This window comes from Salvelinus fontinalis, chromosome 7 (genome assembly GCF_029448725.1).
Source record: "Salvelinus fontinalis isolate EN_2023a chromosome 7, ASM2944872v1, whole genome shotgun sequence".
Classification (NCBI taxonomy): domain Eukaryota; kingdom Metazoa; phylum Chordata; class Actinopteri; order Salmoniformes; family Salmonidae; genus Salvelinus; species Salvelinus fontinalis.
Genome location: NC_074671.1, coordinates 33,126,995 through 33,154,234, shown reverse-complemented (window position 1 = coordinate 33,154,234; position 27,240 = coordinate 33,126,995). Strand labels below are relative to the sequence as shown.

The 27,240-nt window shown below is 40.6% G+C and overlaps 1 protein-coding gene across 2 annotated transcripts; it reads right to left on the bottom strand.

Moving 5' to 3' along the window:
* Positions 1 to 539: 539 nt before the first annotated feature.
* Positions 540 to 11,160, bottom strand: rnf32 (ring finger protein 32). 2 transcript variants are annotated; one of them, XM_055929219.1, is made up of 7 exons: positions 10,858 to 11,130; positions 10,078 to 10,330; positions 9,755 to 9,897; positions 6,863 to 7,020; positions 6,510 to 6,618; positions 2,298 to 2,465; positions 540 to 1,139 (listed from the first exon to the last, which is right to left on the bottom strand). In XM_055929219.1, the coding sequence occupies exons 1-7, from the start codon at positions 10,864 to 10,866 to the stop codon at positions 906 to 908; spliced, it is 1,074 nt and encodes a 357-aa protein (XP_055785194.1). In that variant the 5' UTR covers positions 10,867 to 11,130; the 3' UTR covers positions 540 to 905. The 2 variants fall into 2 exon arrangements, with proteins under 2 accessions (XP_055785194.1, XP_055785195.1); XM_055929220.1 differs by lacking the exon at positions 2,298 to 2,465 and having other exon boundaries at positions 10,858 to 11,160.
* Between the last annotated feature and the right edge of the window lie 16,080 nt (positions 11,161 to 27,240).

The following is a 27,240-nucleotide window of genomic DNA, read 5'->3' as shown; positions in this document are numbered from 1 at the left end:
CCAAGGCCCTTCTCCTTTTTCCATTTAAAAATGGAGGCCACTGTGTTCTTGGGAACCATCAATGCTGCAGAAATGTTTTGGTACCCTTCCTCAGAGCTGACACAATCCTGTCTCGGAGCCCTACGGACTATTCCTTTGACCTCATGGCTTGGTTTTTGCTCTGACATGCACTGTCATTTTGCTCTGACATGCACTGTCACCTTATAGACAGGTGTGTCTTTCCAAATCATGTCCAGTCAATTGATTTTACCACAGGTGGACTCCAATAAAGTTGTAAAAACATCAAGGATGATCAATGGAAACCAAGATGCACCTGAGCTAAATTGTGTGTAGATTACTGAGAATCTTTTATCTATTTTAGAATAAGGCTGTAACCTAACAAAATTTAGAAATTCAAGGGATCTGAATACTTTGCGAAGCCACTATGCATCTAACTCTCATTATTCATAATTATCCGTAATCATGGTAGCATCCACATTAATGTAGAAGTGTTCAGAAACATTCTATTCTTATTTACAATGAAAGTGACTCAAATAACATTCCATTATTTACCATTAATTTATTGGGCATAACATAATCTGAAACATTTGTAGTCATTGTGTTCTAGAAATATGCAACCAAATACTAAACTTTTGACATTTTAATACACTAATTGAATTTGTCCAAATACTTATGACACCTTCAAATGGGGGGACTAGACACAAAGTACTTCAATTTCTTAACAGTGAAACATGTATATAGATACACTAAAATAAGATATTTGATCGTATTCAAAATACTGGCGTATAGAGCCAAATTAAAAGTTTTCGCTGCATTGTCCAAATAAATACGTAGGGGTGTGTATATGTTTTACTTACATCCGACTATCTTTCCTATTATGAAGTTATATATCAACTATTCTGAGGTCAGACCAGTATTTTGTGGTAGGGAGACCTGCACAGAGGACATGTAGGTCGGCCCTCCACACAGAAGGCTTCGAAGGCTTCCAGGCAGGGCTGGTGGAAGAGGTGTGAGCAGGACAAGAGCACAGTACGTCTGCTGTGGTGTTGGGCGAGTGTCCTCCCTGCCTCCGTCTCGAGTCTGGCGCTGCACAGAGCGGTGAGACAGATGGGACAGTCCCGTGTATCTCTCTGGATGACCTGTGACAGTGGAGACAGACACGGCTGTAGGGATGGGCCAGTATTCCAAAATAAAAGCCGTCTTCAATAAAATACCGCCACACTACCACATAGGGTTGGGGTCAATTCAGGAAGGAAACTGAAATTCCATTTTTCCTCAATGCCTCTAGGAGAAAAATGTTGAATAGGAATCAATCTACTTCCTGAATTGACTGAATTTAAAGGGAATTTATCCCAACCCTGCTACCAGACATTTATAATGGCTATCTTCTCTCACAATAGCTTCCATACACACCCCTTTATCTTAAGTTCAATGGACATTATCTGGTTTAGCGTGTCACACAAGCTTGATTGTTTGGCCGTGTGTCTCTGAGATGCCGTTGTGGGGAAGGTATCTACTGCAGCTCCACCAATAATTAACTTCCTTCCTTTTATTCAGAAAACGGTCAACGCGCTCAAGGCTTAAACGCTTGATAATGAGCTTTGCGACATTTATGGTGTTTACCTTCACCAGGAAGGTGCACGGTGTGCGATAAACACGCTGTGAGTTCACCGTTTGATTCTCTCTGTACGAGTCGAGGTTGAGCAACACCTGTTGCCCTGTGCACAACCTTTTAACACGAGATAAAAAATATTTTTAAAACACCCTTTTCCACCTCCTGTGGGATTGTGGGAAACTCCATTGGCTGGCATTGAAAAGCCCTATATACTGTACAACAGAGCCTATGGAACAGCAAATCTAGATCTCTTTTCAAATTGAACCACAGTACAGATGGCTCAGACGGGGCGATGAAAGGCCTGGCGTGCATTATTAGACTGGCTCTGTTTTCTTGTAAACACAGAGGATTATTTCCTTCATTCATTTGGAAACAAGTGAATGATCATTTCTAGGAGATTTGACTTTGTGTAGCAGCTGCAGCACAGCCTCTCCTGGACAAGCATTAGCATGTTGAATGAATGGCATGGCTACAGGGAGAATTAGACCAGGATTAGGACTTCATGAGAGTCTTTTTGATAGTGCAACGTGGTATTTGTATGGTGAGTTTTTCCACAGTAGGGTTGCACAATTCCGGTAACTTTCCCAAAATGTTCAGGTTGTCCAGAAATCCTGCTTAGAGATTTCCGGAAAACCTGGAAAAGTTGGGAAAGTTACAGGAATTTTGCAACCCTATTCCAAACCTTTTCCTGTATTTTCTGCCAGTCGTCTTCCTGCGGCTCCGAGACGTGCTCTCTCTCAAACTGACGGAACACTCTTCTGCTCGATGACACCGACTGGTCGATATCGTTCAGGAAAGCCTCTACGTCCGTATGACAGTATTGGACAAAGCTGTCATTCAACTCCTGCAACTAATTGGAAACAATTTAGTTACACAAAGGGGCATCGTTCAATTGGACACCAAATAGAGTTCTGTTTCTCTATCAGATATAATTGGTGCTATATTGTAATGCTTGAAGCCTGCTGACAAAGTCAAGTTGTTTAACAGGCCAGATCGATACCGACACGTCTCAGACTTACAGGGAAAATGTATGGAAACCAGTGAAAAGATAGCTGGTGCTGGGAAACGTGCACACACACAAAGGCCATCCCTCAGGCTTCCTCACCGAGCTCGCTCCTGTCACAGTGACATCCCAAGTACTTTATTGCTGGGCTTTTATCACTAATTAAACAACTGTTAGCCATTCAGATGAGGTTTTATAGGCTGACTTTTCCACAGCGAAGGCAAACAACATGGGCCCTGGTGAACTTTGCCTTGTCTCACTGCAGAGGACAGGAAAAGGGACAGAGCAAGGGGAACAAAGGAATGGGGGAGGGAATGGCGTTGTCTCACCACAATCCATCTTGATGTCAGCAGTTATCCTCCTTAATGTGTTGACTTAGGGTCGGACCTCAAAAAGCTAAAAATGGAAAGCTGGTCATCGGAATCACCTGATAAGACTGAAAACTAGAATATCTTAAAGGCTTTGCTGCCTGGGGGCAACTGCGGCTTTACCGTGAGGATGACAGACATGTTGACACTCCCAAATTACACCATATTCCCGAAGTAGTGCAATACTTTTGACCAGGGCCCACAGGGCTCTTGTCAAAAGTAGTGCACTACATAGAGAATAGGATGCCATTGGGACCCAACTTGTCTCTGTGTGATGGAGGAAGTCCTACTCTGTCACAAATTCCTCCGAGCCAACAATCCCCATCCTTGACGTGGCCGTCACCAGGATGGGGCTAATGTTTTCCAACAGAGTTAATTAGACCAATAAAATTGCTGCTCGTGTTTACGTGAAATGCTAAAGCTGTGTTTATAGATGATGGAGGATGAGAGAAGGGGATTGTGGGTAGGACATTGACCTCTCTGAGCACATTACAAGTTGGGCGTAATCAAGGTGTCACTCGTAATATCGGTCTCTCTGAACCCACTGAAGCACTCTGATTGATTACAGAGAGCTCTAGAGAGAGACATGAGTGGCCTCTCTTTAATTAGCTATCAGAAAGGCTAGTGATGGAATGGACCCCTAACCAATGATGAGTCCCAAATGGAACCCTATTCCCATACAGTGCACTACTTTTGACCAGAGCCCAATGCAAAAGCAGTGCACTATATAGGGAACAGGCTGCATTTTGTTAGACATCCCAAGGCTCACACGATAAATATACCAGTAAAATCAGTATATGTGCTTCTCAAGTGTGTTTACTATTCAGCCGTATCTCTGCAAATCGCCACTACAGTCAGAGGTAAGTAAGCACCATGGAGGGGGAGATTTCAGTCTCACTAGGTGGCAATCTATCCTTTTCCAGGGAGCCACCGACTAGAAGGCAGAGGCCTTCGTGTCGATAGGCCCCCATCCAGTTGCTGGAACCCACCAACAGCCAGCCAAAGCTGAAAGAACTAACCCCTTTATAATGTGTATTCTGTCCTCAGATCAAAGTCAAATCCTGTGGAATATTTTAGTTCTTAAGTGGGACAGTGAAGAAAGCCAGTGCAAATGACAACCAGGGAACCTGCCACAAATATGCACCCTCCCTCAACCCCCTCTTTCCGAGAGGGGGGTGCAAGCACACAGACAAACACACAGTGGGCCCTTGCTTTTGTGTTGACCCTGGAATGTCCAGACTGTTTGACCAAAACACACACTCTCCGTAATTAGTTTACAAACAGTGTATGATTCACATGGCATCAAAGGCCCTCTGAAGCTGCTTAGAGAGTTGAGTTCCCCTACCCTGCACCTCCACCGATGCCCGTGTCCACTCCACACTGACCTGGGATCAGATCTGCTGACGGTCCGTCAATCACGGCAACCTAAAGTCCACCACTGCTAAATAGGTGAGGAATGTCTGGCAGGGTGAGTTTCAGGAAGAATGGAGATTTGCGTCCCAAATGGCACCCTATTACCTCTGGTCAAAAGCAGTGCACTATGGGGAAAAGGGTGGCATTTGGGACAAAAGCTTATAGGAGTGGGGAAAGCCTCGGCAATGTGACCTGGTAGTCACCAGTGGACCGACTCACCAGATAAGAGCACATGTTTTGACCCGACATGGCATTGTTCAGTATATAGTAAGTAGAGGAACTACAGTTGAAGTCAGAAGGTTACATACACTTATGTTGGAGTCATTAAAACTCGTTTTTCAACCACTCCACAAATTTCTTGTTTAACTAGATTTGGCAAGTCGGTTAGGACATCTACTTTGTGCATGACACAAGTCACTTTTCCAACAATTGTTTTGACAAATTATTTCCCTTATAACTCACTTTATCACAATTCCAGTGGGTCAGAAGTTAACATACACTAAGTTGACTGTGCCTTTAAACAGCTTGGAAAATTCGAGAAAATGATGTCATGGCTTTAGAAGTTTCTGATAGGCTAATTGACATCATTTGAGTCAATTTGAGGTGTACCTGTGGATGTATTTCAAGGTCTTCCTTCAAACTCAGTGCCTCTTTGCTTGACATCATGGGAAAAAACGAAAGAAATCAGCCAAGGCCTCAGAGAAAAAAATTGTAGACCTCCACAAGTCTGGTTCATCCTTGGGATAAATTTCCAAATGCCTGAAGGTACCACGTTCATCTGTACAAACGATAGTATGTCAGTATAAACACCGTGGGACCAAGCAGCTGTCATACCGCTCAGGAAGGAGACGTGTTCTGTCTCCTAGAGATGAACATACTTTGTTGCGAAAAGTGCAAATAAATTCCAGAACAACAGCAAAGTACCTTGTGAAGATGCTGGAGGAAACCGGTACAAAAGTATCTATATCCACAGTAAAACGAGTCCTATATCAACATAACCTGAAAGGCTGCTCTGCAAGGAAGAAGCCACTGTTCCAAAACCTCCATAAAAATGCCAGAATACGGTTTGCAACTGCACATGGGGACAAAGATCGTACTTTTTGGAGAAATGTCCTCTGGCCTGATGAAACAAAAATAGAACTGTTTGGCCATAATGACCATTGTTATGTCTGGAGGAAAAAGGGGGATGCTTACAAGCTGAAGAACACCATCCCAACCGTGAAGCACGGCGGTGGCTCCATGTTGTGGGGGTGCTTTGCTGCAGGAGGAACTGGTGAACTTCACAATAGAGATGGCATCATGAGGTAGGACAATTATGTGGATATTTTGAAGCAACATCTCAAGACATCAGTCAGGAAGTTAAAGCTTGGTTCCAAATGGACAATGACCCCAAGCATACTTTCAAAGTTGTGGCCAAATTGCTTAACGACAACAAAGTCAAGGTACTGGAGTGGCCATCACAAAGCCCTGACCTCAATCCTATAGAAAATGTGTGGGCAGAACTGAAAAGGCGTGTGTGAGCAAGGAGGCCTACAAACCTGACTCAGTTACACCAGCTCTGTCAGGAGGAATGGGCCAAAATTCACCCAACTTATTGTGGGAAGCTTGTGGAAGGCTCCCCAAAATGTTTGACCCAAGTTAAACAATGGAAAGGCAACGCTACCAAATACTAATTCAGTGTATGTAAACTTCTGACCCACTGGGAATGTGATGAAAGAAATAAAAGCTGAAATAAATCATTCTCTACTATTATTCTGACATTTCACATTCTTAAAATAAAGTGGTGATCCTAACTGACCTAAGACAGGGAAAACTGAGTTTAAATGTATTTGGCTAAAGTGTATGTAAACTTCAGACTTCAACTGTACTTGATGTGGAACCTTCTCAGGGGTTTGATGTTTACATCTTTCATAATAACAATAATAATAATAATGTGTACATAATACACATATCAGTCCCTCCTCATCAGGGTTGGGTTGAATTGCTTTTCCATTCAGGAAATCAACTGAAATTCCCCCAAAAAATGTATCTCTGAGAATTTCAGTTTACTTCCTGAATTGAAAAGGAATTGACCTCAACCCTACTCCTAAATGACAGTTGTTAAAATTACCTTTGTCTCAAAGAATCTTCGTCGTAGCTGTTTGTCTTTTGGGGGAACTGTTTTCCTCATATGTCCGTACCACTTCCGAACAACATAGCCACGCCAACACGCTTGAATTCTATCATTGACGACATGAAAAACATTTAAGTAGGTAAAACAGCAAGGATACAGTCCTAACACAGGGTGAACATGGTAACTTGATCAATAAGGTCTGGTTTTCCTGGACGTAGATTAAGCCTAAAATTAGTCTTGGATTAAAAATCATTCTCAGTGGGGAATCTCCATTGAGTATGCTTTTTAGTCCATGCCGAGGTTTCATCTGATTCCAGGAAACATACAGTCCAATCTCTGGAGATGTTTACCTGATGGCACACCTCTCTTTGAAAAGGCGAGCTCCATCGTGGATCACTCTGGTCTCATACTGCTCCTTCCTGCACATAGGACAGAACTTCCTGCCTGAAAACCTCTCAAAAGCCTGCAGACAGGCTCTGTGAAACACATGGGAGCAGGAGAGCAAAACCTAGACACAATATGAATATCATTACTAGTGTTGATTGAATATTATACACACATAGAGTATAGTTATGCATTATAAATCACTTATATAAATATAGTTATATTTTAATTAATCAGCTTTAGCCTTATAACTAGATGTTTTATTTATCGGTCCCTCTTATACGTCTGAAATTCCCTTGGCATTTCACTGAATGACTTGTCGTTTGGAAATGATTGTGGCATGCAGAGCCTCCTGGGTATGCTGGTGTGTATGTATTGGTTTTCAACATCTCTTAAGTGTTTTTGGTGAGTCCTGTGAGAGGTGTGTGTGTGTGTGTGTGTGTGTGTGGGTCTTCTATCCAAAAGTCCCCACATCCCCATGAGGACAAAGACTATTTTAAGCTTAGGGTTACAATTAGTCTTAGAATTAGGTTTAGGGTTTAAGGTTGAGGTTATGGAAAATAGGATTTTGAATAAAAATAAATGTGAGGTCCCCATGAGGATAGAAGAACATAACGTGTGTTTGTGGTGTACTATTTGCTCAGGAGCCAGTTGGAGTCAGCGAGCCCATGCTGGGAGGGCTGGGACCTGGGGCTGCAGTCTCCTCTCCTCCACCTCCCACAGACTCTTTTGTCGTCTGCACTCACAAGGAGACAGCAGCCCCAGCTATGGTGATTGGCACACACAAACCAGTGTACTCAAAGCTCTGCAGGGCAGGGGGAGCCATATTGATTTCCCATTGTTTTTGGCCCAACCAACATACTCCATCACCAGTGAAAGGGCCCCCTGCAGTGCACAATCTATATCTAGGAGCTCGACAAGCCATTAGACTGGAGTGAATTTTAGCTCTTGCAAGCAAAGTCTGCTTTACCCCACAGGCTACAAGCTTCACAGAGAGAGGCTGAATATGGAGGACTGGGAAACCGAGAGACCGTTTTTGAGACACTTCTGAATGTTTTTACATGGTATTTTTTATTTTTTTATTATTTCACCTTTATTTAACCAGTTAGGCCAGTTGAGAACAATTTCTCATTTACACCTGTGACCTGGCCAGGATAAAGCAAAGCAGTGCGACAAAACAACACAGAGTTACACATAAACAAACGTACAGTCAATAACACAATAGAAAAATCTATGTACAGTGTGTGCAAATGTAGAAGAGTAGGGAGGTAAGGCAAATAGGCCATAGAGGCGAAATAATTACAATTTAGCATTAACACTAGAATGACAGATGTGCAGATGATGATGTGCAAGTAGAGAATAGAGATGATGATGATGTGCAAGTAGAGAATAGAGATACTGGGGTGCAAAAGAGCAAGATAAATAAATACAGTATGGGGATGAGGTAGTTGGATGGGCTATTTACAGATGGGCTATGTACAGGTGCAGTGATCTGTGAGCTGCTCTGACAGCTGGTGCTTAAAGTTAGAGAGAGGGATATAAGAATCCAGCTTCAGTGATTTTTTGCAATTCGTTTCCAGTCATTAGCAGCAGAGAACTGGAAGGAAAGGCGGCCAAAGTAAGTGTTGGCTTTGGGAATGAGCAGTGAAATATACCTCCTGGAGTGCGTGCTACAGGTGGGTGTTGCTATGGATTTACCTAGCAAAGACATATAGATGACCTGGAGCCAGTGGGTTTGGCGACGAATGTGTAGTGAGGACCAGCCAACGAAAGCATACAGGTCGCAGTGGTGGGTAGTATATGGGGCTTTGGTGACAAAGCGGATGGCACTGTGATAGACTGCATACAATTTGCTGAGTAGAGTGTTGGAGGCTATTTTGTAAATGACATTGCTGAAGTCAACAATTGGTAGGATAGTCAGTTTTACGGGGGTATGTTTGGCAGCATGAGTGAAGGAGGCTTTGTTGCGAAATAGGAAGCCAATTCTAGATTTCATTTTGGATTGGAGAGGCTTAACGTGAGTCTGAAAGGAGAGTTTACTCCTAACCAGACACCTAGGTATTTGTAGTTGTCCACATATTCTAAGTCAGAACCGTCCAGAGTACTGATGCTAGTCGGGCGGGAGGGTACGGGCAGCAATCGGTTGAAGAGCATGCACTTAGTTTTACATGCATTTAAAAGCAGTTGGAGGCCTCGGAAGGATGATCTGTGGTCTGTATGGTCTGTGTTTGGTGTTAGTAAAGTGTTAAATATCTGAATTCATAATCAGCAATAACTGATGTTGTATGAATGAAGGAAATGGACATTATTCAGGCCTGCAAAAATGGCTAAACACCTTAATAAAATACAATTTCCAATAATTGTAGTTTCACTAATAACAAACACATTTAACATGTTTTTGTCAAACAGATCAACAAATCCACAAAGATTCACATTTGTCCCTTTCCCTTGTTAGCAGGCTATAATTAAATGTTTTCCCCTCGAGTCAAATTAATATTTACATGTGCATCTATGGAAACTGTGCTTTGTAAGGCCGTCTATTCTACCCCGCATTCTTCAGGAGATTGGCATCTTAAAAGGGGATCAGAAAGGTGTAAAAGACTGAACGACCCTCACAGTAACACACTGATTGCTACATCATCGTGTCACAGTTGAGTTCCAAGGCAGTATGGGTAAATTTGTACAGTTGTCTACACAGATTAGAACACACAGGAACCTAAGGGAGGGGGAGAGAGTGTGTTTGGGAAGGGGAGTGGGCTGCCCTAGAGGGGTGAAGAAAGTTGAAAACGTTTTTTTTTTTTTAAATAGTGCTCTGACTGACTGAGAATAAACACCAGGTATTGTGTACAGAGGAATACCTGAGTCTGTAAGCGAAACTCCTCCCTGCAGATCACACAGGGCTGCTTGGAGTCCCCTTCATGAATAGACCTCGACTTGACCCGACTCCATTCATCTACCGTCAGTTTTCTGGCCGGGGACTGCACCAAACCCAATTTCTGGGCTGGAGAGGCAGACAATGGCAAAAAAACAACCCAATATCAAACAACAAATGAGAAATGTCATACATAATAGCTCAGGTCTCACAGTGAGACCTCCTCGTTCCCAAAGTGTTGTTGAACTGGTTCCCAACTGCAGATGTTACAAGGCTTTATAAAATACATTTGATTGATTGCTAGCTTACCTAATGTCAGTGGTGGAGCTGCTGGGTCAAGCACATACTCTTTCTCCTCTCCATCGTGTTGCTGGGGCCCTTTCTGTTTCACAGTTCCATGGTTTCGTTTGCAGTGTGTTTCAGTGGCGGCTCTTAGGCACCATCTTGTCTTCACAGGGTCACACAGTGACAAATTCTGAAGCAGTAAGTTTCGTGCGATATGGTCTTGAAGAGCAACTGAGGTGATTGCTAACTTTCCACTGGTTGCTTTTGAGTTCAAGCCCTGTAAAATGAGAGGAAAGTTTGACTTAGTAAATCTGACCTTCGATTGTGGAAATGTACACACGTTGAAAAAAGTATTTAGCGAAATGGGACATGCATCTGTTGTTGCTTTATGACAGACAAAATAGGCTACGTGTGGCCCCTTCGAAGACTCATAACCATATACATTTCTATGGTTGGACCCAAAATCTAAATTCATGCATTGTCTATGTTTATGACAAATGTACCCTCTTATTTTCAAACATTGTTTCTCAGATCACATGCATAACGCACACCTTTTCTGAAGACGTTACTATAATGTCACTCACTCTGAAAGATGCCCAAGTAACTTGTTAGTTAGCAATCTAGCTAGCTAACATTACATTGTTACATTGCTAAGGAACTGCTACAAGCAAATTAACATAAACGACTTGCTAAATATGCCTGCGTCTGAAAGAGTGTCGGGAAAGGACACTTGCTACAATTGTTGCAAAAACTATTAAATTACCGAAATGAATCGAAAAAAAGACCAAAGAGTAAAATTCAAACCTTCCGCATTGTGATCTGTTGGAGGTAGTGTTTGTATGGTTACGTTACTTAGTAACCAAGGAGGCAGTCCTCCATCACCTCCTCCCCATCCCAACAAGTTCCTTAATCAATTGAATCAGTAGCTAAGTTTCCATCCAATTAGCAACAGTTTTTCATGCGAATTTTCTAGAATCAGCATAAAGAAAATATGCGCATTTTCCCACCAGCGGAGTGTTTCCACCAAACGGATTTGTGGCTAAAAATCAGTGCGTGATGACGTAGTTCACACCAAATGTAGGTTACTTTTTCGCTTACATTTTTATGTAGCCTACTGAATACAAATCTAACATTCAATTTGTTTCCATCGCATTTTCAACTCTACCGATCATTTGGTTACAAAAACTGAAAATAGCAAATGTGCATACTCTGGTCTTGGCATGTGCACTCTAGCCAATTGCACGCGGATACTATGCTGGTAGGCTCGTCTACGTGATGAGATTAAATAAATGATGTTGAACTTCAGAGTGGTGAAAGTACACGGTGATCTTGATGCTCCTTTAAAATAAATGTCTTATTCTAGTGACATGACGACTGAAGCTTGACTTCCGTTTGACAAATACAAATATTCTCGCTCTTATCCATAATAATAATCTGTAGCCTAATTAACAGTGGTTCCCAAACTGTGGCGCGAAGGATCGTCAGGGGTGGCGCGTAGGTCCCCCTTCTCCCCCATTATTATATATATTTTTTTTAATAAACTCATTCCGGCTTTAAACTTACTCTTGAAAGTTGTAATAGTAGAATGCACAAGGTGCAATTTCGAAATTGGGTAGTGCATCATCAGTTCCTCTTGTCATGTCAGTCATTGCATACTTTAGAGAGCTATTTATAATTTGTCAGGGATGTTCCCCAATGCTGGAAGGGGGGGCCCTTTAGTGAAAAAGTTTGGGAACCCCTGGCCCCTTAGTGAAAAAGTTTGGGAACCCCTGGGCTAATAGGCTGAACTGCATGGTTTCTCGAGTCATAGAGGGAGGACCACACACCATCGCGTGACTCCAAGTTTACTTCGATATGATGGTTATTATATCAATATTTGGTGTAATATTCAATCGACATTTCTTGCATAATTAATTTTACTGGCACAAAAAGATCCCACCATGTAAAACGAACAAATTATCTTGTCGGCATTAAACAAATTGTACCGAAACTTCCTGTTTCCATCACAGCTGTCATACTTTTTTTTTTATACAGTATAAAAACTCTTGAAGAAAACTTGGTTTGTTTCCATTAACTTGTCATGAGATATTTTGTCAACATTTACAACGTTCGCATAGAAAACATATGTGACAAGTGCCTGCTAGGCTTCGTTTGCATTTGAATAGATTATCTTCTGTCGATAAAAAAAACAGCTGGACGAAATGACGTCACACACACACATCTAATTTTCTCTAAAACCTACTAGTGTCTAATAAAAAATGCTACCCTAAACATCCCTACCCTAAACCATAACCTTAACCCTTACCCCAACCATTCTTAATGTCAACTTCAATGGGGTAGTGTTGTCCCAAGCATCCCGGATAGCACGAAATAATAGAAATCTAGTCTAGTGCTTGAAGTGTTTCCATAGCCCATCTAGGCAAATTGCGCGTTGATAAATTGGCGACAGCCTGTATGTCCTCCCACCTATTTGTTTAATGTCTCAGGTAGCCTGAGAAAGCCAGCATGGATAGAATGCAATCATTGACTAATAGGCTATTTGCCATATTCTAATAATTTTCATGCGCCAATTTATCACCATGGTCCGTGCCATAGTGAAACATGCACTCCTGTAGATCTGAAATAAATGGATGGTGAAGCTTGCCAGCCAACCAGAAAAGCAAAGCAACACAATTCAGGGAATCTTGAAAGTCAGGACAATCCTAGTTCTGCAAAGTAACAATATTTGTATGGTTAAAAAAATTATTTTGCAAGCAGTAGACATATATAATGAATAGTAGAGTGGAACGTTATGGTTACGTGATCAAGTGCCCCGCGTACCTCCATAATTTATTCGAAAATCGCCGTTTCAATTTGTCGCGATAAAGAACGTTCTGCCGCGTTCATATACTAGTCAGAACTAGGAAATTCAGAAATGTTCGACTTGCTGATTCGTTAAACGCAGCACGTGTATAACTAAAACCAGTTACCAATTGTATATTTCAGAGTTTCCTACTTCCGAGTAGCACATGAACGTCGCATAAACAAAGCAAAAATCCACCACTGTCGATTTTTTTTATTTTTAATTGTCAATCTTTCTCCTATATCTGCAGTTTCCATTAGGCCTACACATGTTGGAATATTTTTTGTTGCGACATTGCTTTTGTCGAATAAACCTAGGTCAATGGAAACCTGCCTAGTAATTTTTTTAAACCTTTATTTAACTAGTCAGCTAAGAACAAATTTTCATTTTCAATGACGGCCTAGGAACAGTGGGTTAACTGCCTTGTTCAGGGGCAGAACAACAGATTTGTACCTCCTGCTAGAAAACACTAGAATATATTCTGTAATGGTTTAATGTAATTGTAGGTGTCTTTCTACATGCTAGACATACAGCCCATTTTGAATTGATTTAGACTCCATGTCTTTTTCCACCTTTTGCCTTATTCTAAAATGGATTAAATAAAAAACATTTTCTCATCAATTAACACAAAATACTCCATAATGACGAAGCGATAAGTTTTTTTTAGAAATGTTAGCTAATTTCTTACAAATAAAAACAGAAATACCTTATTTTCATAACTATTCAGACCCTTTGCTCTGAGACTAAATTTAGTTCAGGTGCATCCTGTTTCTATTGGTCATCCTTGAGATGTTTTTATAAGTTGATTGGAGTCCACCTGGGGTAAATTCATTTCATTAGACATTATCTGTAAAGGCACACACCTGTCTATATAAGGTCCTGCAGTTGACAGTGCATTTCAGAGCAAAAACCAAGCCATGAGGTCGAAGGAATTGTCCGTAGAGCTCTGAGACAGGATTCTGTCGAGGCACAGATCTGGGGAAGGGTACCAAAACATTTCTGCAGCATTGAAAGTCCCCAAGAGCACAGTGGCCTCCATCATTCTTAAATGGAAGAAGTTTGGAACCACCAAGACTCTTCCTAGAGCTGCCTGCCCGGACAAACTGAGCAATCGGGGAGAAGGGCCTTGGTCAGGGATGTGACCAAGAACCCGATGGTCACTCTGACAGAGCTCCAATGTTCCTCTGTGGAGAAGGGAAAACCTTCCAGAAGGACAACCATCTCTGCAGCACTCCACCAATCAGGCCTTTATGGTAGAGTGGCCTGACAGAAGCCACTTCTCAGTAAAAGGCACATGACAGCCCACTTGGAGTTTGCAAAAAGGCACCTAAAGACGGAGAAACAAGATTCTCTGGTCTGAAGAAACCAAGATTGAACTATTTGGCCAGAATGCCTAGCGTCACGTCTGGATGAAACCTGGCACCATCCCTGTTGTGAAGCATGGGGGTGGCAGCATCATGCTGTGGGGATGTTTTTCAGTGGCAGGGACCGGGAGACTAGTCATGATCGACGGAAAGATGAACGGAGCAAAGTACAGAGATCATTCAAAACCTTCCCCAGAGTGCTCAGGACCTCAGACTGGGGTAAAGGTTCACCTTCCAACAGGAAAACAGCCAAGCCAACGCAGGAGTTGCTTCGGGGACAAGTCTCTGAATGTCCGTGAGTAGCCTAGCCAGAGCCCGAACTCTTCAGGACTCTGGACAGACCGGAAAATAGCTGTGCAGCAACACTCACCATCCAAACTGACAGCGCTTGAGAGGATCTGCAGAGAAGAATGGGACAAACTCCCTAAATACAGGTGTGCCAAGCTTGTAGTGTCATACCCAAGAAGACTCAAGGCTGTAATCACTGCCAAAGGTGCTTCAACAAAGTACTGAGTGAAGGGTCTGAATACTTATGTAAATGTAACATTTCAGTTTATTTATTTGTATACATTTTCAAAAATGTTTAAAAACCAGTTTTTGCTTTGTCATTATGGTGTATTGTTGTAGATTGTTGACGAAAAAACAATTTAGTCGGTTTGGGCTGCAAGCCCGAAATCGGAACGACAATGACAACAGCTGCAGGGCGCGAAATTCAAAATCTATTTTTTAAAAATATTTAACTTTTACACATTAACAAGTCCAATACAGCATTTGAAAGATAAACATCTTGTCAATCCAGCCAACATGTCCGATTTTTTAAATGTTTTACAGAGAAAACACCACATATATTTATGTTAGCTCACCACCAAATACAAAAGTGGACAGACACGTATGGATATGATTATGAAGTATGAATTATGATTCAAGTAGCATGCACAAGCCAACCGAAATAAACTAAAACCAACCTAAAGAGCCCAGAAAAAACTACCTCAGATGACAGTCATTAAACATGTTACACAATAAATCTATGTTTTGTTCATAAAAAGTGCATATTTTAGCTATAAATCAGTTTTACATTGATGCTACCAAAAATGCTAACACATAGCTAGAGTCTGAATCCAGACGGGAGTAGCCAGAGAAAATACATACACCAACGTCGGCTACTAATTACACCTCATAAAACATTTCAGAAAAACATATGGTGGATAGCTAATGAAAGACAGATATCGTGTGAATAAAGCCAACATTTCCGATTTTTGAAGTGTTTTACAGCGAAAACACAATATATCGTTATATTAGCTAACAACATAAGCTAGCATAAGTCAGCACTAGCATTGGTCAAGCGCTAGCCTAGCACAGTTAGCCCAGTTAGCACAGCACAGCTCAACAGATATATGAAAAAGCATCCCAAATTGGGTCTTATCTTTGTTGATATTCCATCAGAATGTTGTAACGGGGTCCAATGTCCAGTAGAGTCTTTAGTTGGGTTCCAGAACGAATTATTTCCCTCTTTGGTTAGCAAGCACAATAGCATTGCGGCGCTACTCAGCGTTTCTTCAAAAAATTCTTCCGTCGTATCACATCTAAAGTCCAGAATAAATTGCAATAATATAATTAAAGTATATTGAAAAAACATACTTTAGGATGATTTTGTGACATGTATCAAATAATATCGTAGTCAGAGATCATATTCACCGTTATCTACCTTGTTCCAGAAGCCGAGACCAAATTCTGCTTCGCGCCCGGAATTTTTTTTTAACTGCGCAGGTCTCACAAGAAGGTGTGTTATTCAGTCCATGGACGAGATATTCGACTCCTTTCAATTCTCACTTCCGCATTACAGCCTGACGAAGGCGTGTGACGTGTTTCTATGGTCCCAAGTCAAAGGGCCTTTTATAGAGAAGGTCTTAAAGAGACACATCGCATTTTGGAAATCTCAATTCGGCTGGGAAAATGGCTGTAAAAATATTTCTGTTCGACTTAGAGAAACAATTCAAACCTTTTTAGAAACTATAGACTGTTATCTATCCAACAGTAGTAAATATATGCATATTGGAAAATAAAAAGTTTCTTAGGAGGCCGTTTGAAAATGTGCACACATTTTCCAGTTTTTTCAATATTCAGCTTGCAGCCCAAACAGGATAAGGCTCTAACATAACAAAATGTGGAAAAAGTCAAGGGGTTTGAATACTTTCCGAATGCACTGTATAGGCTACATTATTGAAATTGTGATTTGTTACCAAGTAAGCGTCTTAATCAATAACATAGCCTATATAAACCTGGATGACTGACGGTTGCCACCGCGCAGCCATCTTGGTACTCCTCCATTGAAAAAAAAAAGATTTTGGAAGCTATAATATGGCCGACCGGTGGCTTCAAAACCTCTCAATGACCAATACATAGCATCAGCAATCCAGGGTTTATACACATCACTGGTCTGAACCAGGCTGCCCAGATTTTACTGCCTAAAAGTTGAATGAAAAGAGACTGCTTTTATATTGCTGTTTTTATAAAATATTTTTGTTTTCAGGGATCTAATAGCATGATAATAATAATGATGTTTGGGTTTTATTGTTTTTGACCCCTGACTGTCTAGCTACCTTCAGGGGTTGAACTTGAATAGGCAGGCCTGCCACACCTATTTTCCAATCATCACATTCACACTTCCTAAAATGCTGTTTATTCCCCGATTAAATATTAATTGATGAATTGTATCAACAGCATCTAATATTTCTGTTGTGATATTGAATGGGTTCACACCAGAGACTGTAAAAAGCACGGGATCACACTGTAAGCTATAGATGCAGTTGGAACAGATGAGGTTCGGTGAACAACTATTGCATGAGTAACCTTGTCTGAAACTCAAAGTCTTGTATTAGCTCCCTGTGATAATTCCTAGGCTTTCGCTCACTGGGCTAATACACTCTTGTGGCACAATACCCAGTCAGTCACAATGGTCAACTTGGATTCATCTCTCACGTCACTATACAGTGTATAGTCATGTTGATGTTTTCCTTTTGACCTAAATCAGAATAATCTTTTCTTCCCCTGCAAAAAAACATTTGAACTGTGATTTCTGTATTCACTACAGGTGATTCCTTCGATGTCAAGAGATGGCACTGAAGGCTTAGAACACATGACCAAAAAAGGTCAGTCTATGTTGGGGTGAAATTACTCACCGAGCTGTTGTCAGAGCTGGAGCTGAACAAAGCTAAGCTGCTCATACCTGTGCTATGAGCTAAGGGATCCATCTCAGGTCACCCAACATGGAAAACCATACACACAAACACAGGAGTTCCTAACAATCTTTTTCTGTGGGGTCGATGAAAGTTAGCCTTATTTCTCACACGCTGTATGGTTGGGTGTGTGTCTTTTAAAATGCTTTGCGGCTTTGATTGACTTTGATGTGCTGGGACAGAATCAGTGCAAACAGATGGCTGAGGAGAGGGCACAACGATGAGGCCTGTCAATCTGGGGAGCCCTCTAAGAAAACAAAATGAGGAGCCCACTCTCAGAGAGGAGGGAAGCCCTGTGCTTCTCAAGAGGCTGGCACATTCTTGAGATTAAAGAAAGAAAAACGCAGACCACTGCCGTTAATGCCTCAGACAAAGGCGTGGAACAATTTATTAGTTAAGAATTCAAGCCTAGAGCCCCAATCAAAGGACTGCCGTCCACAATGCCAGACTAGGGCCCTCGTTTGTGTTTTTAAGTAAATAATCGTGGTTAAAAGATACGGCAAAAATGGAGCTCAAGTCCTTCATAAAGCCATGCATTCTTCCAACTGTCATCAGAATGGATTTCAGTATGCTTTTATTTTCAACAGGGACACTGTTTGTCTTTTTCTTTATAAATACCATTTTAAAGAGCTTTTTATTTAACTTTCTTCCCCCGAACCTCTTTACATGCTCTGTGGTATTTTGAAAAGAAAAACTCACCTTGTTGTGCAAAGAGCTGACGACTTAAGGATTTTTTTTTAAAGTGGTCTGTAGTGGTAAAGCTTTGAAAGAGAACCCTTTGCAGAACCCCTTTGCAAACTTTGTGAGCGAACAACAACTTGAAAAGGAAAAATAATCCCACAATTTTTCTATATTGTAAAACACATGCAGGTTAGGTGATTAGTTCCCAGACGCCACGAACACAAAAAAATGATGTTCTAATGGTTAATATGATATCACATGTTTATTAAACCACTGATGTAAGATTTTTTAAATACGACTATTAACTACAAGAATGACAAAAAAACTTTTATACAGATATTCTCTCAGATACCAATGTAAATTATTCAGTTTTATACTATTTTTTTCACATCGTTGTTGTTTAACAAAGCTGAGATTTAACAAAGCTGAGATTTACTTTGAAGTCCAAAGTGTAGGAATAGAGGTGAAATCAGTTATTGACACAGACATGGTGGCGTAGCAGGAAGATCAGAATGCTGTGAACCAAGAGGTTGTGAGTTCAAATCCCAGGTGAGAACATATTAAATAATAATTACTGTTTAAATAAACACACTCAATGTAATCATGTATGTCAAATATGTAAACTGAAAAAACTGTGTGACGTGCTGGGGCCACCTAACAACTAGTTTTTTTGTTGTTGCCGGGCATGACCTATGAAATCTCATGTGAAAAATATTGACATGTGAAAATTTGAATCCACATGTGAAAGGTTAGGTGATCACGTGAAAATCAACTTTTGAAACTTCATGTGAAATAACATCACATGTAAAGTGTTCCAAAACCACATGGTTTCCCATGATTTCACATGTGAAATAAAATGTTACATGTGCAAAACGGGGAAATTTCACATCTGAAATCATGTGGGGGTTTTTCTATAAGGGAGGGTCAAAAAATGAGAAAAGGAGAAGACTGTTTTCTTAAGAGAGACAATACAAGGGTTGACAAGACTAAAATGAAAAGTTGATTTAAAAATCATGGGTCACCTTACTTTAAGAAACATTCACATGTGAAAATCTAACTCTCACATGTGGAATTGCATTTTCATATGTGAAACACTTTCACGTGAAAATAGAATTTACAATTTCACATAGATTTTTACATGTGAAACTTTTTCCTAACTCACATGTAGAATATAATTTTCACATGTGAAAATCAAATTAGCAATGTTACATGTAAAAGTTTTTCACATGTGCAAATCAAATTGACAGTTTTACATGTAAAGAATACTTTCACATGTGAAAGAAATTGCACGGTCATATGTGATAACAAACACGTGAAAATGTAAATTGCAGTTCCACATGTAAAAAACATTCACATGTAAAAATCTAATTTGCAGTTTTACATTTTTACAAACATTAAAATGTCATGTGTAGTTTCATAATACCACATGCTGAAATTTTGCATCCCTAGGTATTTCACATGATATCATTTTTTCACCTGAGCTCAAATTATTTCACGTGTAGTTTTATGTTATCACATGTTGCTTTTACATGTTGTCACATGTTATCACATTAACTTCACAGTTGATCACATGTGAAATTAATATGGTTTTTCCATAAGGGTTTAACTTGACCCATATACTTGACCCAATCCAAAATTAAATCTAGAATCGGCTTCCTATTTCGCAACAAAGCATCCTTCACTCATGCTGCCAAACATACCATCGTAAAACTGACAATCCTACCGATCCTCGATTTCGGCGATGTCATTTACAAAATAGCCTCCAACACTCTACTCAACAAAATGGATGCAGTCTATCACAGTGCCATCCATTTGGTCACCAAAGCCCCATGTACTACCCACCACTGCAACCTGTACGCTCTCGTTGGCTGGCCCTCGCTTCATACTCGTCGCCAAACCCACTGGCTCCAGGTCATCTACAAGTCTTTGCTAGGTAAAGCCGCGCCTTATCTCAGCTCACTGGTCACCATAGCAGCACCCACCCGTAGCACCCACACCAGCAGGTATATTTCACTGGTCACCCCCAAAGCCAATTCCTACTTTGGCCGCCTTTCCTTCCAGTTCTCTGCTGCCAATGATTGGGAACGAACTGCAAAACTCATTGAAGCTGGAGACTTATATCTCCCTCACTAACTTTAAGCACCAGTTGTCAGAGCAGCTCACAGATCACTGCACCTGTACATAGCCAATCTATAAATATCCCATCCAACTACCTCATCCCCATACTGTATTTATTTATTTATCTTGCTCCTTTGGACCCCAATATCTCTACTTGCACATTCATCTTCTGCACATCTATCACTCCAGTGTTTAATTGCTATATTGTAATTACTTCGCCACCATGGCCTATTTATTGCCTTACCTCCCTTATCTTACCTCATTTGCACACGCTATATATAGACTTTTTCTACTGTATTATTGACTGTATGTTTGTTTATTCCATGTGTAACTCTGTGTTGTAGTATGTGTCAAACTGCTTTGCTTTATCTTGGCCAGGTCGCAGTTGTAAATGAGAACTTGTTCTCCACTAGCCTACCTGGTTAAATAAAGGTGAAATAAAAATGTTTTTTAAAATAAAATATCACTGGTAAGTATCCACAAAGTCACACGGCCTGTTTCAAACATCCATTTGTCTCTCTGTGAACTGAGTCTGCCTTATGTGTACTTGGATGGACAAGCCATTGAACAGTGCATCAAAGCTGGGACCGAGAGACTGAAAAACAGCGTCTGTCTCAAGGCCATCAGACTGTTAAACAGCCACCACTAACATTGAGTGGCTGCTGCCAACATACTGACTCAAATCTCTATCCACTTTAATAATTCATAATTGGATGTAATACATGTATCACTAGTCACTTTAAACAATGCCACTTTATATAATGTTTACATACCCTACATTACTCGTCTCATATGTATATACTGTACTCTATACCATCTACTGCATCTTGCCTATGCTACACGGCCATCGATCCATATATTTCTATGTATATATTCTTATTCATTCCTTTACACTTGTGTGTATAAGGTAGCTGTTGTGAAATTGTTAGATTACTTGTTAGATATTACTGCACGGTCGGAACTAGAAGCACCAGCATTTTGCTACACTCGCATTAACATTTGATAACCATGTGTATGTGACCAATAAAATGTGATTTGATTTGATATAGCACTATATCTGATGAGTAGGTTGAATGTACTATTTAATATGCAGTGAAATTAAAAATCGACGCCTGAAATATATTTGTTTATCAAATACTTGTTTATTTATATACTGGGAATGACTTGCAATTTTTGTCATATTATGATTACATTTTCATATTGAAATCAATATGTAACGTAATGTCTAGACTGGATTGTAAATATATAACCGTTTCAGGCCACTGTGTCAGTCTGTGGTAATATCACACGTGATATATGGCATTATTTTCAAATGAATAATTGGCCAGAGATTACATTTCTGGGGGAGAGAGGGCAAGCCATAAATGGTTCATTAACAATTATGTCAGCCACTGCAGATGACCTAGTAGACCAATCACTTTGATAGGAGACAGTGGAGAGGACAGAAATCAAATCATTTTACGACTCCCCCACATAACGGTTTCCTAATATGACTTTAATCACCTTATGGTGAATAGGACTCCCTCCCCTGGTTATCTGAGAAAGAACCAATCAAAGGTGGAAGACAGAAAGGTTCTACTATTTGCTGTAATCTCCTGCGTCATAGGCTCATTGCTGACTAAAAAAAACATGGCCGTCATTACAGCATTTTCTATGAGTTTCAAAGAGATGGAACTCCTAATGATTAGACGTGTCCTTTGTAAATGAAATACAAATCACTGAGTGCTTTTGGTTTTACTTCATTTACTAAGTGCTACATTACCTCATACTTTGGACCAAACAATCAATTTCCCATAAATCTCTGCATAGTTGAAATAACGAACGGGCTCACATATTACCAAATGTGCCAGCGCTTATTAGCACTTGAGAAGTTATTGATCGACCATTTTGATTAATCTCTGGGAGGGGCCTTGGTGGCTCTCAGAGTCATTCTCAGGCCCTCCAGTAGGACTGGCTTTCACATCTCCTTCTCAATTAGCTTCAGTTTGTGCTGACTGCTGTGGCTGAACCCTGGCAAGAGGACATCCACTGCAGTGCCCTAGTGCCAGGAGAAGAGTTATAGGAACTAACTCAACCTCTGTTGCCTGTTTCTGTTCTACTCGTCTTGATTATACAAGCACCACTGCAGGTTATGCAAATAGCATTATACAGTGCCTTCAAAAAGTACTCACACCCCTTGACTTTTTCCAAATGTTGTTGTGTTACAAATGGAGTGTATTGAGATTTTGTGTCACTGGCCTACACACAATACCCTCAAAGTGGAAGGATGTTTTTAGAATGTTTTATAAATTAATTAAAAATGAAAAGCTGAAATGTATCAATGTCTATTGATAAATAAGTTCAGGAGTAAAATGTTGCTTAAAAAGTCACATAATAAGTTGCAAGGACTTTGAGTGACTACCTGGCAAAGAAGGGGACTTATTGATAGGTGAGTAAAACATAGAAAATCTGTTTGAGCATGGTTAAGTTATTAATTACACTTTGTATGGTGTATCAGTACACCCAGTCACTACAAAGATACAGGCATCCTTCCTAACTCAGTTGCTGGAGAGGAAGGAAACCCTTCAGGGATTTCACCATGAGGCCAATGTTGACTTTAAAACAATTACAGACTAGAATGGCTGTCACGACTTCTGCCGAAGTCGATGCCTCTCCTTGTTCGGGCGGTGCTCGGTGGTCAACGGCACCGGTCTTCTAGCCATCATTGATCTATGTTTCATTTTCCATTGGTTTTGTCTTGTCTTCTTACACACCTGGTCCCAATCCCATTCATTATATGTTGTGTATTTAACCCTCTGTTTCCCCTCATGTCTTTGTCAGAGATTGTTTGTTATGTTCATGTTTTATGGATTGGTGTGCGACGGGTTCTTGTACCCACATTTATTTTATTATGGACTTTGGTTTTGGAGTTTGTGTTTTAAGTTATTAAAATATTCCATTTATACCAAGTTTGATTCTCCTGCGCCTGACTTCCCTGCCACCTACATACACGACGTGACAATGGCTGTGATAGGAGAAAATTGAGGATGGATCAACATCATTGTAGTTACACCACAATACTAACCTAAATGACAGAGTGAAAAGAAGGAAGCCTGTACAGAATACAAATATTCCAAAACATGCATCCTGTTTGCAATAAGGCACTAAAGTAAAACTGCACAACATATGGCAAAGAAATTAACTTTATGTCCTGAATACAAAGTGTTATGTTTGTGGCAAATCCAAAACAACACATCATTGAGTACCACTCTTCATATTTTCAAGCATGGTGGTGGCTGCATTATGTTAAGGGTATGCTTGTCATCGGCAAGGGAGTTTTTTTTCTATTCCATTTAAAAAATAAATGGAATAGAGCTAAGCACAGGCAATCACCTAGAGCAGATGTTCCTGTACCCCTTCAAACATTCAACATCCAGCTGCGTACCCCCTCTAGCACCAGGGTCAGCGCACTCTCAAATGTTGTTTTTTGCCATCATTGTAAGCCTGCCACACACACACTATACGATACATTTATTAAACATAAGAATGAATTGGCGTTTTTGTCACAACCCGGCTCGTGGGAAGTGACAAAGAGCTCTTATAGGACCAGGGCACAAATAATTATATAATAATAATCAATAATTTTGCTCTTTATTTAGCCTTTGTCACGCCCTGGCCTTTGTTATCTTTGTTTTCTGTAATAGTTTGGTTAGGTCAGGGTGTGACAGGGGGGATGTTTGTGTGTTTTTGTCTTGTCTTGGGTGGTTGTAGTGTCTAGGGGGTTTAGGTAGAGTAGATGGGTTTGTGTTTAGTGTAGGTGTCTAGATATGTCTATGGTTGCCTGAATGGGTCTCAATCAGAGACAGCTGTCATTCATTGTCTCTGATTGGGAGCCATATTTAAGTCAGCCATAGGCAGTAGGCTTTTGTGGGTAGTTGTCTATGTTCTATGTTGCATGTGTGCACTTAGTTCGTTTTAGCTTCACGATCGGTTGTTTTTGTTCGTTTAAGTGTTTGTTTTTTCTTCATTAAAAGAAGATGTTTTTTTTCCACGCTGCGCCTTGGTCCACTCATTCGTCTCATAACGATCATGACAGCCATCTTACATATATAATCTTATTTGTTCATCAAAAAATTGGAATAACTCTAATGAGAAGGGTATGCTTGAAAGGATGCACATAACTCTGTAATGTTGGGTTGTATTGGAGAGAGTCTCAGTCTTAAATCATTTTCCACACACAGTCTGTGCCTGTATTTAGTTTACATGGTAGTGAGGCCCGAGAATCCACTCTCACATAGGTATGTGGTTGCAAAGGGCATCAGTGTCTTAACAGCGCAATTTGCCAAGGCAGAATACTCTGAGCGCAGCCCAATCCAGAAATCTGACAGTGGCTTCTGATTAAATAAAATTTTCACAGAACCGCTTGTTGCAAATTTGATGAGGCTCTCTTGTTCAGATATCAGTAAGTGGACTGGAGGCAGGGCATGAAAGGGATAACGAATCCAGTTGTTTGTGTCATCCGTTTCGGGAAAGTACCTGCGTAATTGTGCACCCAGCTCACTCAGGTGCTTCACTATACCACATTTGACATTGTCCGTAAGCTCATACAATGATGGAAAACCTGTGTGTTGTCCTTGTTAATGCAGACAGAGAAGAGCTCAAACTTATTAATCATAGCCTCAATTTTGTTCTGTACATTGAATATAGTTGTGGAGAGTCCCTGTAATCCTAGATTCAGATCATTCAGGTGAGAAAAAAACATCACCCAGATAGGCCAGTCGTGTGAGAAACTCGTCATCATACAAGCGGTCAGACAAGTGAAAGTTATGGTCAGTAAAGAAAACTTTAAGCTCGTCTCTCAATTTAAAAAAACAATGTTAATACTTTGCCCCTTGATAACCAGCGCACTTCTGTATGTTGTAAAAACGTTACATGGTTGCTGCCCATATCATTGCATAATGCAGAAAATACACAAGAGTTCAGGGGCCTTGCTTTTTAACAAAGTAAACCATTTTCCCTGTAGTGTCCAAAACGTCTTTCAAGCTGTCAGGCATTCACTTGGCAGCGAGAGCGTCTCGGTGGATGATGCAGTGTACCCAAGTGGCGTCTGGAGCAACTATTGCACGTGCTTTACCACTCCACTATGTCTCCCTGTCATGGCTTTTGCGCCATCAGTACAGATACCAACACATCTTGACCACCAAAGTCCATTTGATGTCACAAAGCTGTCCAACACTTTAAAAATATCATCTCCTGTTGTCCTGGTTTCCAGTGGTTTGCAGAAGAGGATGTCTTCCATAATTGACCCCCCATAAACATAACGGATATATACCAGGAGCTGTGCCAGGCCCGCCACGTCTGTTGACTCATCCAGCTGTAACGCATAGAATTCACTGGCTTGTATGCGAAGCAGTAATTGTTTCAAAACATCTCCTGCCATGTCACCTATGCGTCGTGAAACAGTGTTGTTTGATGAAGGCATTGTCTGTATAGTTTTGTGGGCCTTTTCCCCCAGCATTATCCCAGACATATCCGTGGCAGCAGGAAGAATTAAGTCCTCCACAATAGTATGGGGCTTGCCTGTCTTAGCCACTCGGTAGCTCACCATATAAGACGCTTCTAGCCACTTTCTGATTAATGGTATCTGTTGCTTTTATAGATGTCTTACTATTCGAAAGTCATCTTAATTCTTGCAACAAAAAAACTCCTGTGGTTTATTTTTCAAATTGGCATGTTTTGTTTCTAAATGTCTGCGCAAGAGAGAAGGTTTCCCGCGAGAGAGTAACAGTTAATTATTTGACTCGGCTACCTGTATTTGACATTGTGTTGTTATTTCGCTGAACACTAGATGGTTTAATTTTATTTTTACCAGTGAAACGAGGCTACTTAGGCGAGAAAAAAACACCCAAATGTATAGCCCCGTTGGAAAATATTTGACTGTTTGAAAATGTTAATCACATTTTTATTTGGCGTACCCCCGACGGCATTGTGTACCCCAGTTTGGGAATAGCTGACCTAGAGGAAAACCTGATTCAGTCTGCTTTCCAACAGACACTGGAAGACAAATTCACCTTTCAGCAGGACAATAACCTAAAACACAAGACCAAATATACGGTGGTTCCTGAGTGGCCTAGTTACATTTTTGACTTAAATCGGCTTGAAAATCTATGGCAAGACTTGGAAATGGCTATCTACCAATGATCAACAACCAACTTGACAGAACTTGAAGAATTTTAAAAAGAATAGTGTGCAAATATTGTACAAACCAAGTGTGCAAAGCTCTTAGAGACATACCCAGAAAGACACACAGCTGTAATCGCTGCAGAAGGTGATTATAACATGTATTGACTTAGAGGGTTGAATACTTATCTAATCAAGATATATTAGTGCTTTATTTCTCAAAATTCTATTTTATTCGCACTTTGTAGCACAACAAAATGTAGAAAAAGTTAAAGGGTGTGAATACTTTCTGAAGGCACTGCCTCAAACTGTACCATGTAAACCACGTTTCATGCTTTTATATTTTTACATATCACCTGGACTATTAGGAGAGTTTGTATACAGTAAGTGATGGGTACTTATTCATTATCAGCACAATTATGTTGAGTATGTAGAGCATTTACCAATGAATTGATAAACTACAGATACCTAATATGAGAATGCAGGAAGAAAGCATGAACGCAGCCACCAGCCATTGCACAGTAGTGCATTAGAAATACATACCTGTACTCGTTGCTGAGCTGAGCTAAATGTGCAAAGTGGATTTCACAGTGGATGTCACAGCCGTAACCAAGAATTATTGTCACGCATGTTAGGCCTTCTCTCGCCATAATGGACAATAATCGAGCAGAATCCATCACTGTGGCTAAAAATAGACTCGCATAATGGTCATACATTGAGCCTTAGGAAGGAATTATCTGACCAACCTCGCTGTGTCTGAAAAGCAGTGAAACCTCCATAGAGAGGT